Source organism: Urtica dioica, chromosome 5, assembly GCF_054948205.1.
Source record: "Urtica dioica subsp. dioica isolate 48M chromosome 5, U.dioica_male_clone48M_v1_H2, whole genome shotgun sequence".
Classification (NCBI taxonomy): domain Eukaryota; kingdom Viridiplantae; phylum Streptophyta; class Magnoliopsida; order Rosales; family Urticaceae; genus Urtica; species Urtica dioica.
The window spans coordinates 2,310,045-2,328,053 of record NC_142760.1 but is presented as its reverse complement, the minus strand read 5'-3'; the positions used below and the strand labels follow the sequence as shown (position 1 = coordinate 2,328,053).

At 36.8% G+C, this 18,009-nt stretch overlaps 1 protein-coding gene across 1 annotated transcript; it reads right to left on the bottom strand.

Annotated features, from left to right (window-relative positions):
• Nucleotides 1–13,996: 13,996 nt before the first annotated feature.
• On the bottom strand, nt 13,997–16,846 carry LOC149394808 (large ribosomal subunit protein uL10). The gene is made up of 3 exons (XM_089615131.1): nt 16,388–16,846; nt 14,835–15,326; nt 13,997–14,289 (listed from the first exon to the last, which is right to left on the bottom strand). Exons 1-3 carry the CDS (start codon nt 16,709–16,711, stop codon nt 14,146–14,148), a joined length of 960 nt encoding a protein of 319 aa, XP_089471257.1. The 5' UTR covers nt 16,712–16,846; the 3' UTR covers nt 13,997–14,145.
• Between the last annotated feature and the right edge of the window lie 1,163 nt (nt 16,847–18,009).

The following is an 18,009-nucleotide window of genomic DNA, read 5'->3' as shown; positions in this document are numbered from 1 at the left end:
TCCTTAATGGAATTAGTTCATGGCGTAGCGAGAAAACAAAAATAAAATAAAAGAAAAAGAAGTAGAAGAAACCATAATTGAAAACTAAATTGAAAATTAAAATACGGGAGTTCAAGAGTAAAAGAGAAGAAGAAAACTGTAATTGGCGCGAATTGATGAAGAACGGCTCTCCTCTTTCTCTCTATCTCTCCCAAACACTAAGAAAAACAATGAAAAAGTGCCAAAATTCCTAAACAAGGGGTTGAGAAGTGAATTTCTAGGCTTAGGTCGAAAGTAGGGTGTTTCCTCTAATTTTCGGAGTAGACTGGGTAACAAAACTTGATCCGACAGCCCAGATTGCTCAAGAAAACGCGTTTCCTCTTTTGGATTTGCGCACCTCGCGGCGCGCGGTACAGGGGTCGCGGCGCGAGGTAGTTCTTCTCGGGAGGTCGCGTTCCGCGCTTGACGCTCGGGGATTTCCGATGCTGAAGTTCTTCGACCTCGCGGCGCGCGGTATGGGGGTCGCGGCGCGAGGTTAACAATTCCATAACCTCGCGGAACGCGCAAACTGCTCGGAGATGGCTCGGGATGATTTCCATACCTCGCGGCGCGCGCAAGGAGGGTCGCGGCGCGAGGTCTAGAGTCTTCTTGACTCCTTCTTCGTTCTTGACTCGTTTTTTATCCCGAATGCCTCGATTTGTACAGATTTGCCAAGAGTATCATAGAAATCCCATTTTTGACCTGAAAACCTTCAAAACACACGAAAAACCTCAAAACTACTCAAGAACAAGCTCGGATTTAGTTGGGATAATAAGAGTTTTCTACATACGACACGCACCTATCACTATTATACCGCGTGGCTACAACTGCGACAAACGGTTCTTTTTTGTCTCGTCATTTGGCCGCAACAATAACAACTTATATAGTTGTTGAGAAACAAATAGGCAACAATTTAACGGCATCATCAAACCCACCAAGCTTACCGTACATGCAAATAAACACAATAAAAAATACTAATGAGTTCATCGAAATTAAAAAAAATGATCATTTTCAATCTAAAACAAACACGCTGGTTATTTATTCGCAAATCATGAACCGTTAAAGGATTATTAAAAACCCTAAAACAGGAAAAGTCGTATTGATAGAGCACGACCGAAGACGGCGGTGACTAGAATACGACGGTGTTAGTCTGCGTCCATGTGATGAGACAGAGAGAGAATGAGAGAATTAGAGACAGAGTAAAAGAGTAAGAGATTAAAAGAGAGAAGTTACATGCGGACTTGGATGGCGGAGTACGAGCGACGATGGCGGTGGAGAATAGTGGCGTTGGTGGGCAAGAGTGGAAGAGGTGACTAAGTTAGAGAGGGAGAGAGAAAGGGAAGAGAAGAGGATTAGACTAAAACATAATTCACAAAGTTATTTGATTACAATTTAACCGTGACCTTTCGCGGCTAAATCATTTCAAAAGCTTATTTTAATCGGCGACGAATGCTCCTTCGGCAAATGTTCGAAATTTTAAATTACCCGTGACAAGGCATGACTAAATAGATGCAACTTGTCGCGGATATATATCTTTTTCTTTCTTTCTTTTGTGCTTTCCTGTTAGATTTGTTTGTTGATAGAAGAAAAAGGTATAAAGGGAATTTATAAAGAATTTTGACATAAATATTACTAAATTCATGTCAAATTATCAAATTAGCTTCGAAACTTAAAATTTGACAGTTGTATTAACGAAATCAAAAGAGAGAATTATTTGCTTACAAAAATACATTTTCATGACTGCTTTCTTATTTCAGACGATCCGTCACAAAATAGTAAAAGCAGGCTCCCCTGAATCTGGGATCCTCTCAATTCCACTCTCAGACACTCTCCAAACGTTTGGTTTTCTTCGATGTCAACGCTTGTGAAACCTTCAATCACGAAATAACAAAACTCAACAACTCTCTAGAACTCAAATGTTTGGAGACGTGGTTAGAGAATTACACAACACATATCACACCATTAGTTTCTCAGTCCGCCGATCGTGCACGTCTAAGAACCCTAAAAGTATGATGAATGTGTCAAGACTACTGAGGGCAAGCGTTTCGATTTTATAGTACTCAACAAGTCTGGAAGTCGATCTAGGGTTTCATCATCCATACACGCCAAGAGAACCAAAGTAAAAAAGTCATCGGTGAAACATTTTGGCAATTCAGGAAATTTGTCAAAAATACAGTTCTGCATACAGAGGCAAAGGTGTCTCAACGTATCCTGAAGCGTGTTACCAGACATCCTGCCAAACAAACTTGCAGTAAAAAAAATAAGCCATTAACACGGTAGAGAAACTCTGTCCAGTCGAAAAGTTTTCTCATTCTTAATGCTAGATGATCGAGAACACCACCTAGACATGTTTACCACATCATGGGTGATTTATATTATTGTATTAGAATTATCTACAACTATGAGTAAATAAGTGGCTTATTCCACTTTTCTCATTTTTTTTAAAGACGGATCCAGAAGTGTTTAGTGGCAATGTAACTAATAGTAACAAATAAGCCACTTATATATTCCTACGGGTGTCAAAACCCCGTCCTAGCTTGTGTATTATTATGAACTAAATAATTGAATAACCTATCATACTAAAACTATAATACTATAGATCATTCAAACTAATAATAATATTATCTTACAAACTAATTATAAATTGTATGTATCATATATTTATTATGTAATTTATAGAAAAATCAGGCGAGAGAGAAGGAGAAGGAGAAGGAGAGTTAAGTGAAGAGTATGAGGCAAAACATAATTCACAAAGTTATTTAACTATGATTTAGCCGTTACTTATCGCCACTAAATCATTTCAAAACCTAATTTTTTATCGGTGTCGTATGCGACTTTTTACAAATGTTGAAAATATTACGTACCCGTGACCAGTCGTGACTAAGTAGCCGCAACTTGCCACGGTATTTCTTTTTGTGGCTAAAGCCTCAGTTTCTTGTAGTGAGGCGCGTCATCGTAGAAATAGTGTTGTGAGTGTTGTTAGTCAATACATGCATGCGCCTAGAAGCTCTCATTCTCGAGCAGTGTTTAGAATCCTGAGGTACTTTAAATGAAACCCTCGTCATGGATTGTTCTTCATGAAAGGAACAAATAGAGTTGGAGAAATCTGTACCGATGGCAATTGAGCATGATGCCAAGACGAGATGATCAACGACATCGTACTGCACTTTCGTGTTCGTGAATCTCATTACGTGGAGAAACAATAAACACGATGTTGTGTCTCGGAGTTTTGCATAAGCATAATTTAGAGTTGTGTGGATATGGCGAATGATGAAAGAATTAAAGGTACCACTAAATCTTCCTATGAGACTCTAAAGTAATAACACGACTTCCATCGCCTAGAAGCCTCATAATAAGACTGCGTGGGAACCTTGATACGGCCCGAGATTCAAGTTGCGATTTTTTACGTGCGCAAGGTGTACGTGTCGCTCAAGTAATATAGTGAATTACGAGTGTCGATCCCACGAGAACAATCCTTAATTAGCAAACAAATCAACTAGCACGAATTGAACTAAAGCAGAGATGGAAATATGTCACAAATTATTGACAAGTTCTAACGTAAATAAATAACAAAACACTCAAATAACAGTTGTAAGCAGAAAGAGAGGCTAAGGAACAAGGCTTCACGGCTTTATTCAACAGTTTGGATACACGAATTACACGCACAATCAATAATCAACTCACTATTCTTTGTTAATCATACTCACAGAAGAATATTGCTAAATCTCGGTCGAGCATCTAACAACCTATGTCAAAATTAGGAAAATCTTCTCTCGATCTAAATCCCTAACAACAACATGCATTAATATCAGGAGTATTCACACGATTCCAAGGCAACCTAACTATCTCTAGCCTAGGCATGCATCTGCATAGTAATTCAAACCAAAACACTAACAACCTAATCTTTCTCAAGCATCAAGTTGAAGTATAAAATCATGAAGAAGGTAACTAATCTCGATCAAGTATTTAAACGGATTCGAATTAAGCAAAGCAGTAGAGAATGAAAATTGAACTTCAATATAGTAAATCATATCCATAACCGAATCCTAAACCCGCTACGCCATAGTCCTTAATGGAATTAGTTCATGGCGTAGCGAGAAAATAAAAAGAGAATGAGAGAATAGAAATAAGAAACCATAATTCACAAAGTTATTTGACTATAATTTAACCGTGACCTGTCGCGGCTAAATCATGTCAAAAGCTAATTTTAATCGGCGACGAATGAGCCTTCGGCAAGTGTTCAAAATTTTGAATTACCCGTGACAAAGCATGGCTAAATATATGCAACTTATCGCGGATATATATCTTTTTTTTTCTTTCTTTTGTGTTTGCCTATGAGATTTGTTTGTTGATAGAAGAAAAAGGTATAAAGGGAATTTATAAAGAATTTTGACATAAATATTACTAAATTCATATCAATTTATCAAATTAGCTTCAAATTAAAATTTGACAGTTTTATTAACAAAATCAAAAGAGAGAATTATTTTCTTACAAAATACATTTTCGTGACTACTTTCTAATTTCGAGACGATCAGTCACAGAATAGTAAAATCATTCGCGAAAACAGCCCGGTCCTGTTCCGCCTTAGCCGTCCTCTTCAGCCGGGCAACCTCGTCAAGAACATCTTTCAGCTCTTTGTTCTGATCAGTTAGGCTGGCCTCGGCAGCCTCCTTATCCCTCTTCAAGCCATCAGCATTAACCCTCCACTTCTTGATCTTGTTCTTCTTGTCATCGAGGTCAAAGGACAAGAATTGAGCCTCGCCGGCGAGGTGATCAATCATGTCCTTCGCCCTCTCTAAAAGAAAGGACGCCTTGAAGGACGGCGAACTTGTCGTTCATCGCCTTGATCTCGGCTTGAAGGGACTCCATCCACTTCTGAACCTCGGCCAGCTTTTTCTTGCTCGGCCTTAGCATCGTGTATGCGTTTTCCATAGCGAAACACATCCTGGTTGGGTTGAGTTGACAGCTGAAACAAAAAAAAAATCTAGTCAGTTCGACTACTAGAAAATCCCAAAAATTTCAAAGTATGAGAGTTCAACAATATAAAAAAAATAAACTATCCCGTTCGACTTCTTGATAAAATTCCTAACTAAAATTTTACCAAGTATAACAGGTCGACTAGTCAAAAATAAAAAAAAATAATAATAAATAAAAAAAGAAGGCAATGCTCACCCCGGTGATAGCCGAAGCCATCATTCGGTACCGGTCCGATTCGGCAAGCTCGGGCACTTTCGGGAGCGCCATATCGGACTAGGTAAGCTGACGGAGGAACCCCACCGAAGAATAAATGTTGTTGCACAACATGTGATCTTGCGCGTAGTGAAAATTGACGACGTGCTTCTTCTTACGAGACGAGATCGGGGCAGTTTCAGCTCGACCGCCACTCCGCGACTTTGACGACGCCCTACTTCCCTCCGCGACTGCCTTTCCCTTGTCGGCCCCGACCACTGCGGCCTCAGGGACTTCGGTGGTTGGCTCTTGTTCGCCCTCTTCAGCGAGGTCCGAGACTTGGTCCCTTTTTTTCTTCTTTTTCTTCTTCTTATCTCCTTCCTCGGACACCCTGCCCTCAGGAGTTCGACCCGCCGGCGTCTTTCTCTTCTTAGGTGTCGCCGCGATCCCAGCGCGCTCCCCTTCGACCACGGGAGCAGCGGACTTGGGGGCTTCAACCCCCGAATCGCCCATCTGCATGGTCTTGACCGACTCGGGCACTTCGCCTGAATTCATCGGAACAAGGGATCGAAGCTAGTCTGACCCCCGTCACTTCGACGTCGGGGTCAATAGCAGGCACCGATGGTGCCGGAGTCGAAGTCGAGGCAACGCCCTCTTCTTGTTCTTCCTCGCTTCGCGAGCGCTTACCGGAGGGTTCATGTTGTCTCCTACGTCTATAAAAATTTAGTAAAAACAAATGTTGATAATAATAATGAGAGATAAAAAAAAAATAAAAAGAACTCAATTTTCAGTCAAACTAACCTTCTTCGAGATCTTCCTCTAAAACAGTTGGAGAGTATGCCCAAAGTTTGGCCGAAGTAAACATGTACGAGGTAAAGCTTGACCACTCCCCACGGCCCTCCTGCAACTTCGAAAGTTTTTCAGCAAATTCTTCTCCTTGAGAGGGCGCCCTGATCTTTCCTGAAAATTGAAGTAAAAAGGAAACTTTAACATACTTTGCTAACTGCATAAAATGTGAACAAAAATAACAATGAATCCAAGAACACTCGGCGAGCTCACCCACTTCGACGAGAAAGAACGAGCTCGGTTCCCGAGGGAATGCTCGTTGATGGCGAATTAAAAATATCGCCTCCCCCAATACTTGTCCTTCGAAGGAAGGCCGAGATCACTCTCTTGCCTTCGGCCTTCGAAAGATAGAAACACTTCGGATCGTGTTTCGAGTTTGCCTTGACGACACAAAGATGGATTAAGTCCATTAGTGTGAGCTCGACCTTTTGTTCTTGGGCCACAACTATCAGACCCAGCACCATTCTAACAAAGTTCGGACACATCTGAGGTAGGGTCACCCCGAGAGCCTCAACGAAGTCGAACAGAATAGGATGAATGGGGAATCTTAACCCACAAGACTTTAACCAAATCTCGTAGATGCAACAGAAACCATCTATCGGCTGTGGCCCCGGGAGGAGGAAGAAAGGTTTGGATTTCTAGAGGTATTTGATATTTCTCACGAATTCCCCTCAAATCGAGAGAAGTCATTGCAGAAGGTGAAAGGATGTCCTCATTTCCTATAGGGAGTGACTAAATATTATGAACTTGTTTGAGTTCGCTGGTCGAACTAAGAATAAAAACTAGCCGAAGTCTAAACAAATATAAAAACTTAGAGAGAAAATTTGAATTTCGAAGTAAGTGATAAAATAAAGTTACCTTTTCACGTTGAATGTCGAGAATATAAATGAAAGGAAGTGCCTTTTCAACGCACTTATTTATACACATTTATATTTAACTTAATTCCGAGAAAATCTAATGATTTAGAATGAAATCAAATCAAGAATATTCTCTCGATATCTTCAAAGATATCAACAGACGCTCGCGACTCTTCGACTCCGACTTCTAGAATACAATCAGATCGCGCCACGTGCTAAGGCACGCGCCTTCGCGCCAAGCCACGAGTCAAAAATCAATAACTTCCCTCCAAATTTTTGAGACAGTTCGGATTCTCCGCGCAAAATATTTTCAAAATATTCGGAATATTTTGGAAATATTTGAGGGCTAATTGTGGGGTATAAAAAATAAATTTTTTATTATTTATTTATTGGGCTTCGGTTCGACCAAAAGCCCAATAAATGATCCAGTTCGGCTCGAGGAGGAAAGGCCCAAGTCCGGTTTACAGAGAAGTGATCCAGTTCGCCCATGCTGACCTAGCCAAGTAACGAAGTCATGGTCAACCCGCAATCTCGCCGAGAAGATCGGATCTAAGACTTGACCAGTCTGCGATGTGACGAGGACGAGCTGATCAACACGCGTCCATGAGTCTATCATTTCTTCGCGTATAAATAATAATTGTTGTATTTATTTTCACATACACAAGTTTTCACTCTGTCTCGCACTTTTCATTCAAATCCTCTCAGTCTTTTGTTGAGATCGGCACCTCACCCCTTGTAAACGATCATTATTAATAAAGTTCATTTCTGTTATATTTTGTATCAATATTTCTTTTGAATTATATCGAGATTTTATTTCTATTTCTTATACGAAGTCTTCTGAGACCTATTATTAAATAAAATAAAATAAATATATCGTATATTTATTTGTGATTGTTGACGATCCCGAAATCGATGAAATATTATGAAATTTCATAATTTGTGAACGATGTGTCACAAACTTAAAAGAAAATATTATGGTTTTTGCATAACTCATTTAGTAATAGAACTGTCAATTAGAGTATGGTTGGTTTTGGTAAAGTGATGTGAGTTTAATAATGTTTGTGTCAAAATCCTGTTTTATATGATACTAGATTTTGTATATGGGGTCAACTTCTATATTTAATTACACATACATATAGCCAAGTTATATTGGCTACCAGATTAAATATTTGTTTGACTTGACGACTTTTAAAACTTTGATCAGCGGGTCATAGAAGAATAAAAGAGATCTAGTGAGGAGAGATGAGTTGGAATTCAAGTCGTTCAATTCTTTTTCACGCAATTTGATTTAGTAACTACGTAGGAAGCTATGTTTCTGATTATATTATTATCTCTCTAGTTTTGTAATTTGCATTGTTTTATGGGTAATATAGATAAATAGTTAATTTAAAGTTATAAATTTGCAAAATAGCCAAAATAAGTCTTAATTTAGTGAAATAGCCAAAATGTGTAATAATCTGTTTCAAGAAATTTTTTGGCTCCAAGAGTAATTTTTTTAAAGTGATAAATTGTTATAATAATCGTCAAAAACTTTAATTTTTTCTGTCAAATAAATGGAAGTGACTATTTATCTAATATTTACGTCTGTAAATATATGACAGTGGTTATTTATCTAAAATTTACGACATGTCGGCTATTTAGTAATGTCAAACTGTAAATGTGACTATTTACCTGATGAATAAAAAAAAACATGTATTTTTGTTTCTCACTTAAGTTTGTTATATTATTGTCTTCTGAAATCCGAATCAAAATCCACGCTTAGGATCAGCTGACAATTTTACCATTGTCAGTTATAGGCATAACTCATTCCATAACTTATTAGAGAATTTGCAAAATATTACCTCAAATTCCGCTCGTATCTTATAACAATGGCTACAAGCTTCGTTTATGAACGTAACTCATAGTCCAATGTATTAATATATATATATATATATATATATATATATATGCATAATTAATTTACTTAATGTAAAGATGACTTGATTATAATTCTTTGGCATAGTTAAACTCCATAGTACGCCGGTGACAAATGTCACTTGATTCATGGTCTTGTGATGGCGGTCGTCGTCGATTGCGATGTTCCGACGAGAGCTGTAGGCGCAGATCCTGTGCTTTGACATACGGTGGTGCTGTGGGCGATTGTCATATACAAAGCCCATGGATCAACAAATCTTCGTCTCTCTCACTCACCGGTCAACGGAAATATACCGCTGTTGTTATCTGTTTTATTTCATGTCTATATTTTTTGTTTTTACGCTGGTTTTATTTTTCAGTATTTTTGTTGTATTATACTCATTCTATTTTGGACCGGGGACGGATTAGCCGCCTCCCACCATTCCGTTGTGCATTTCATGTTAGATTTTTGTTTATGCAGGCTAAAAAGTCATTTTCTTTATGGTTATCGGTCAACAGTTGCTTGGATCTTTCCATCAACCATTGAGAGTATTTCGAAAGAGCCAAAGTGCTCGAATACTCATGCGCTCTATATCATTTCTTATGTCAGAAGTATATATGCACAAAACGAGTGAACACATGCACTTAGTGTTATATCTTTTCCGACCTAAGTCTTATTGTGTCTTAGATGTTATTCACTTGTATTGATGGGTATTTTACTCTTGTTCTAATGGGAAGCTTCGTGTATTTCCCAAAAAAAAAAAAAAAAAAAAAACCTCCATAGTCCCTAATTCATTGCCAAATTCAAATTCAACTACAGATCTAAATAGCAAAAGCGTTAATCTGTTGAATTGATGTGGTGGTGGTATTCCAATTATAGTTTACCCGGTTAAGCAAAAAAAAAAATTATAGTTTACCCTAGGTCTTAGTTTTTTTTGTTGATAACGGTTAATCCATACTTGTTATTTAATAACAGTACTATTGCTTATTCTTAATTTGGCTCATCGTTAAATTAGAATGAACACTTATGGTATGAATATAATAATTTCATGACAAGTATGTATTTGAAATCACAAATCTTATTCTTTAGGCCAATTAAACATCACCTATTGAAAGGTTGGACCCATGATTAATTGAATTTCCGAAGTCATTTTACAATGTACATATTTTTGTCGCCAACGATGATTATATTTTTTCTTAACTGTAATCCCTCAAATGGTCAGTACAATTGTATTACAGGAACGAACGTGTGAGTTCAATCCCCAAAAATGACAAAATATCTTCATGTGTAAAATAATTATATGTAACTTGTGATTACATATTCATTATAATCAAATGTACACTTTCTGCGTAAATCTAAGAATAAAGTTTCTGACTTAAGGACATATTTGTCATGAAGCTATTATGTGACTACCATAAGTGCTAATCTAATTTGATGAGGGGTCAAATTAAAAATAAGCAATAGTTATTAGTAACTGTCGGTTATTAATAATAGGGTAGGTCCCCGATTGCTGTACGTTGCTTTTCTTGAATCTCCATCGACAAGTATACTCCAGACTCTCAGGTAAAATGCAATTGAAAGACCACTACTCTTTTGTATTTTAAATCAATAGATTCAGGTATGCTTCTGCTATTGATATTTATGATTTTGTTTCTCTTAAATTGAATTAGGATTAAATTAGAGATTCAAAATCCAGGGGCTACAGGAATCTTATGTGCTATAATTCATACTTGTTAATTGATAACAGTAATAATAAGTATTGATTATTCCTAATATGACTCATTATTAAATTAGAACGAATGTCGCTTATTCTATTAAACATCACCTATGGATAGGTGTGGACCTACGATTAATTGCATTTCCGAGGTCTATTTACAATGTACAATGATATTACATGAACGCCTGGGTTCAATCCCCGAAAAGGACAAAATATCTTTATTATTGAAGTTTAAAATATTTATATATAATTTGCGCTGATATATTCATTGTAATCAATTATACACTTTATGTGTAAATCTAAGAATGAAAAATAAATAAATAAAAGTTACAATTTTATTACGTAGCCTTTTTTTTCCCAGCAATTGTTCTGTCTAATATATAACAATAGTATCATGGTTTAAGGCCGTCAAAACACCAATTTTCTAAACATATCTATTATGCTAAGCCAGGTCAACTGAGACCCTACCTCGACGAGCATTAATATGTTTACTTACCAATAATTGACTATTTATTTTTTAGTCAAAGAGTATGCAAATTTGTAAACACGAGAGATGAGACTTTAAAAAAAACATAGCTTCCTACGTACTTGCAAATTTTCAAGAGAAGGAATAAGAATGGAAAGACTTGAATTCAAAACGCGCATATCCCAGCTCTATCTTCCTTGTTCTTGTATGACCCGCTCAAAGTTATTAAACTCGTCAATTCAAACAAATTGTCAATCTGCATGGTACACAAATCACTACTAAGCCTATATATCTTCCCTATAAAATCCCATTGTACCTATTCCCTCTCATATCCACAAGCAACGCTCACACACCAAAGAAAAACAAAAAACCAACTGTATATTTGTATTGTGTCAATTCCGTATATTTTCGCTTATATATACATATAGAGCTCTATTCGAAAACCGAAAATGAGTGCAAAATATATTTTCGCTTTTGTGATCTACATATTGGTTGCCCATAGCCATCCAATTAATGGTGGGAGGCTTTTGAGTCATAATAAATTCGGTTTGGACGTCACAAATGAAGACAATGTGCAATTATTGCTCTTTTCTTTGCTAAAAGGACAGACCCCATCGTCGCCGAACGGTGTTATTCCTGCAACCATCAATGAGAGGGGCTTCGCCGGCCACCGCCGCTCTCCTCCACCACCTTTTCCTAATTCTGAGATCTACATTTCTTGATCGCGGCACTTTATTTTATTAATCAACAAGATCGATAGTGGGTAAAGCTAATAAGCATACCTCAACAGTTTATAATGACACTTTATTTTTCATTTCCTGAATTTTTATTTTTTAATTTTTATTATTCTTTCATCATTTGTTATCTTTGACATAAGTGTAATAATGATATAAAATTTGATTTAAGTATTCGGAATAATCACTCCTACGTTAGGGTATGGTTAATAGTTTCAGAAAGAATGGTGTTGCCCATGACATTGTTTTCTTGTTATATTATAAAACCACTTTGTTTTCATTATTGAAATAAATCCTAAATTATCATTTTCATTCGAGCTCGAAATTGAAATCCTATAGACTCATATGGATGATAGCATCAAAAGCGTACCATCATTCTTGCTTGGTAGATGTTTCAATATAGAGTCAATATTTGCGACAATATGTTCTGATGCAAGCGATGGATTATAGAAGAAATAGTGTATAAATATAAATGACACAAATGATGATAATCCAGTTCGGTGTACCGTCACCTACTCTGGATGGTACTGTGCCCAGTGGAAAGGAAATTCACTATAACAATAAGTAGTCAATAATACAACAATGGACTTATATGAACAATCCTTATCTTAATGTCATTTTCTTATTACTACCCGTGAATTTCAAACCAGGCTCCTCTTGAATCTGAGATTCCCTCAATTCCACTCTCAAACATCCTTCCAGTGTTTGGTATTCTTCGATGTCAACGCTCGTGAAACCTTCAATCACAAAACCCAACAACTCTCTAACGCTCAAATATCTAAAAACGTGTTTAGAGAATTACACCACACACATCACACAATTAAATTCTCAATCCGCCTATTGTGCACGTCTAAGAACCCTAAAATTATGATTAATGCGTCAAGACTACTAAGGGGGAAGCGATTGGCTTTTATAGTAGTCAACACATCTAGAAGTCGATCTATGGTTTTCTTACCCATACACGCGAAGAGAACCAAAGTAGAAAGTCTTCGACGAGACATTCTCGCAGTTCAAGAAATTTGCCAAAAATACAGTTCTGCATATAGAGGCAAATATGTCTCAACATACCCTGGAGTATGTTGTCAGACATCTTGCCAAACAAACTTACAGTAAAAAAAATAAGCCAACAGCACACGTAACAACAGTAGAGAAACTTTATCCAGCCGAAAAGTTTTCTCATTCTTAAAGCGAGGTGATCGACACCACCCACCTAGACATGTTTACCACATCATGGGTGATTTATATTTTTGTATTAGAATTATCCACATCTAGGAGTAAATAAGTGGCTTATTCCACATTTCTCTTTTTTTTTAAGACAGATTTAGAAGTGTTTGGTGACAATGTAACTAATAGTGACAAATAAGTCACTCATTTACGGGTGTCCAAACTCCATTGTTGTATATTATTATAAACTAAATAATTGAATAAAATATCATACTAAAAACTATAATATTATAGGTCATTCAAACTAATAATAATAACATCTTACAAACTAATAATAAATTCAAGTGTATATGTATCATATGTTTATTATGTAATTTATGAGAAAAAAAAATGAGGAGAGGGAAGAGTTAAGTGAAGAGAATGAGGAAAAAGAAGTATTTACATGCAATGAGGTGCGTCATCGTAGAAATAGTGTTGCAAGTGTTGTTAGTCAATACATGCATGCGCCTAGAAGCTTTCATTCTCGAGTAGTGTTTAAAATCCCGAGGTACTTTTAATGAACCCCACGCCGTGGATTGTTCTTCAAGAAAGGAAAAAATAGAGTTGGAGAAATCTATACCGATGTCGATTGAGCATGATTCCAAGACAAGACGATCAACGAAATCGTACTGCACTTTCGTGTTTGGGAATCTCATTACGTGGAAAAACAATAAACACGATGTTGTCTCGGAGTTCCGCATAAGCATAATTTAGAGTTGCGTGGATATGGCGAATGATGAAAGAATTAAAGGTACCTCTGAAACTTTCTATGAGAATATTTTGTATCAAAGAAGTTACTAAGATTCGGAACCAAAATTTCTGATCTCCTCGGTACTAGATTGACTGAGCGTATACGCCGGTCTTTTGAAATCTTAAATTCAGAATGATAATTTGTTCTAATATGGATAACCATATTACTTGGGTAATTTTTTTTTTTTTTTTTGAGAAATATGACTTGAATGAATTACATTCATCTTGCTCGCTCACACAGCCACATCGCTTACAAGTACCAGTGAGTGCAGGTGAGAAAAAAAAAATATGAATTCGAACATTATGGTATCTTCTCCTTGTAAAAAAAACTGGATAAGCTAATTAAAGAAATAATCTGATGATAAATAACACTACCAAAAATGACATTGTCCAAATAAAATAAAATAAAATAACTTTAAAAAATGAAAAAGTAAAATAACACTAAATTCTCTTGAACGGAAAAACTTTCGAGAGCATCAAAACTCACTCAATCAATCAAACAAACTAAACCCGAGGTCGTCATCCGACTCATCAACGGGTTCCTCTTTTTTCTCCTCAACCACCTTCGCAGCAGCCGGAGCAGAAGCTGCATCATTGGTGGCAGCAACGGCAGCGACAGCAAATTTGCTCGGGTCCTGAACATCACCACCCAAAAACAAAAACAAAAACCCAACCAAATTAATTATTACTAATAATAAATCGGTTAGATTGCAAAAATAAATCTATATAATTTAAAATGTTTGCAAAATAATACACTTTATTTCAACTGCTGAAAATTTATACCATAAATCTTTAAATTTATGTCTGTGTACACTGTCCTATAATTTTACTATATTAGAATAATACGGCTTTACAAAACTACTATATTATAAAGAAAAATAAAATCAATAAAATTTAAAACGTTTTCAAAATAATACCTTACATTTCAGCTGTATAAAATTATACTGTCACCAATCTTCAAAAATTATGTAAATGCACATTGGCCTAAAATTTTACTACATAGGAATCACATTATGTTCATATGTACTTGACCTCAAATGGTCCTAAAAGTCATGTAGTATAATTTCCTATAATTCTTATATACCATAAACCGTCAAATTTATGTATATATTGCACATATGTATGTATATATAAATATAAAAAATATATTAAAAAAAGACAATCAAGGATTAGAGTTGACCTTGAGGAACTCCTTGACTTCGTCAGCGTGGGGGTACGAGAATTCAGTGGCGACAGCAACGGAGAGGACGTTCTTGTAGGCATTGATGAACATGTGTGACGCGGCGGCGAGGGTCGGGTAAGAAATCGCGAGGGCGAGCGAGGTCACCATGGAAACACCGGTGGCGAATCTCTCGACGAGGTCGTCGTCGGTGAGGTCGAGAACCTCCGGCGAGAAGACGGAGCCGTTGTCGTACACGGAGAGGACGACGAGTCCGTACGAGAACGGCCTAATCCCGAGCTTCGCGAGGAGAGCGGCCTCGGAGGACCCCACTTTGTCTCCCTTCTTGATGAGCTCGACTGGGGTGATGATCTCGACCGTCCCTTTGTTGATCTTCGTCGGGATGTTCAGGACTTGGAAGAAGGACGTCTGAGATGGGTCGAGCCCTGTGTTACCGGGCGGGACCACCACGTCGATCGGAGCCACGAGACCGACACGGGCCGGAGCTCCAACCTGTGATTGATTATTAAAAAAAAAAACAAGAGTTTTATTATTAGATAATATCTCATTGTAGATCTTACATTATAGTAGGGTAGATTACTGAAAAAAAAAGGCTGTTAATGATTACACGGTCAATTTGACATTACCGTTCGGAAAATTCCAAGTTTTTACACAAACCGCTGAGGCTTATGTAGTCACAACAATTCAAAGTTTTTACCCTACAGAAAAGGCTAGCCAAGGACCCAAAAAACAATAGTCTACATTATAGTCACAACAATTCAAAGTTTTGGGATGAATATGGGTCTGCTTAATGACAACAAAAACTTGATTACAATCCATGTCAAGAATATATTCAAATGCTGTAGATCAAAAGTAGGCGTCTGATATTGCAAAGGATAAGGATACGTTAAATCATGGATATTTTAAATTATAGTTTCATATTATAATTTAAAAGGAAATTTTATACCGTAGATAGAAGAAAATCCGTATCTGGGCTACTTGATAAAAACAAAAACCTGATGATGTTTTTATGTGAAGAAAATTCTAACTCGCAGTAGATTAAATCCCAAATTAGAATATTACAAGCACAAGACTCTACTAAATAGAATGCCATGTAGAATATATACATAAAAAATTAATCATGCAGATTTTACATTCTACTTCCGAAAATCTGAAATTTACACAAACCCATGAGAGTAAGCTTACAGTTAATAAGTATATTATCTGACTATACTAAAGAAATTTATAAAGGCTTACACAAACCTATCAGAAGATGCCTTACAGTTTACGGGGGAAAAAGAATTGAGCGACAATTTCAATTCAATAAATTGACAGGTCGATATGAGACACTGGCTGAATAAAACTGATGCGACTGTAAAAGAAAAAAAAAAGAATGTGCCTTGAACTTACCTAACTAAAATTATAAATAAATAAATAAACCTAAAAGTTCCAATTCATAAGAAACTAATCAGATTATACAAACAATTGATGATTACACACTCACACACACACACAAACTAAAAATAGACTGAATAACAATAAGATTCGAATGCGAAAGAACAAGAAGAACGTGCCTTATACTTGGCGACCTCTTCAGAAACCTCCTTGAGATCTCCTTTGGTGAAGATGAGTCCCACGTTTCCGACGAGAAGCGGAATCAGGTTAAGAAACGCCGTGTTTCCGGTCTTATCGGAGTGAATCCGAACGGACCTCTTCATCATGGTGTTCTTCCCCATGAGAACCACCGAATCGCCGCGAAGCCCCTTCCTGATCCCCTGCATCTGAGACGATCCGACATTGTCCGCCGCCACGATCAGGACCTGCGTGTACTCGTCCAACAGCGAGCACAGCTTCGCGTCGTACATCACTTTCTTCTCCGCCTTCGATGGCTTTCCCATTGTTGATGATGATGATGGTGATGAGACTGTGAGGACCAAGACAGATCTGTGAGATCTCTCTGTCAAGGTGGACGGAAGATGAATTCTTCGATCGGCTCCTTTAACCTCACTAAACCCTAGCCTCTGTCAACGATGATGATTATATACTATTACGATTACCTTCGATTGGGTAAAGAAGCCCAATTTACAACAATTTGGGCCTTGAAAATGAAAGACTTAGGCCCACTAAGTTTAGGAGTTCGGTCCAGAGCTAGGCCATGGTCTAGTTTACTTGTTAAAATTGTTTTATGTTTTTTTTTCTTAAACTAAGTATTTATGTATGGGTTCTATATAGTTATAGCCCTATAAAATTAAAAACTCTAACTTCGCATAATAGCCAACAACACTTGATTAATTATAGTTAGTCACTAATTTTATTAATAATTAATTAACAATTTTTCCGAAATAATTCTCGCACAGTCACAATTGATGAGCGCGAATGAACCACTTTGTGGAGATCTTTGCTTCGGAACAAAAAGATTAGAATGAGATTAAACTATCATGTCCGATTTTGTAATAGAGATGAAAATAATAAATTACTATCAACTATAACCCCAAAAGAACCCAATTTCGTAAATACCATATAGAAAGAATAAAAAGAATATTTTTTTCAAGGTAATCATATTTGCTTTAGTCGATATGCCATTCAAGCGCTTGAACCTGCTTAGATCACATCTAGACAAATTGAAAGAGGATGTCAAGGAATGACCCAAAACACATCAACGAATCCATCAAATCAATTTGATTGAGCATCTAGTGTAATAGGTAAAATTATTAAGAGAGAGAGAGAGAGAGAGAGAGTACGCTAATTAATAGGCCTTAATTTAAATGGTTGTTCAAAATTCAAATTAAAATTGCCTATATTACATAAATGAAAACGCCAAAACAAAAATAACAATATTGAAAAGTCCAAATTATTCACAAGATGCCATGTCACCGAATTGGTTATTTGCCTAAAATTTATAGAAGGTTGGTGTTAATGTGAGAAATCACACCAAAGCAGTCACAAAAAATTTATGATTGGAAATAGGTCATTCTTCGTGACAAGACCAAATCGAAACTCTTGACATATTGGGAAATAATAAGGACGAAAAAAAAAGAATATAAAAATAAGTTCAGGACTGTTTGTATTATGATCGCTCAGAAACAGTACAAAGATGCTAACTTGGTAGATAAGAATTTCAAAGATCAAATGAAAATAATGTGCCCGACATGGGCTTGATCGTCTTATATTTATAGTCTGGGAGGTGAGGTTGCGA

What these genes read in the sequence shown, in the direction of transcription:
- LOC149394808 (XM_089615131.1), bottom strand. Translation starts at nt 16,711, where the DNA reads ATGGGAAAGCCATCGAAGGCGGAGAAGAAAGTGATGTACGACGCGAAG. An exon ending in AAGAGGTCGCCAAGTATAAG is followed by an intron (nt 15,327 to 16,387) that starts GCACGTTCTTCT and finishes AATCAATCACAG; the next exon opens with GTTGGAGCTCCGGCCCGTGT. An exon ending in AAGTCAAGGAGTTCCTCAAG is followed by an intron (nt 14,290 to 14,834) that starts GTCAACTCTAAT and finishes GGTGATGTTCAG; the next exon opens with GACCCGAGCAAATTTGCTGT.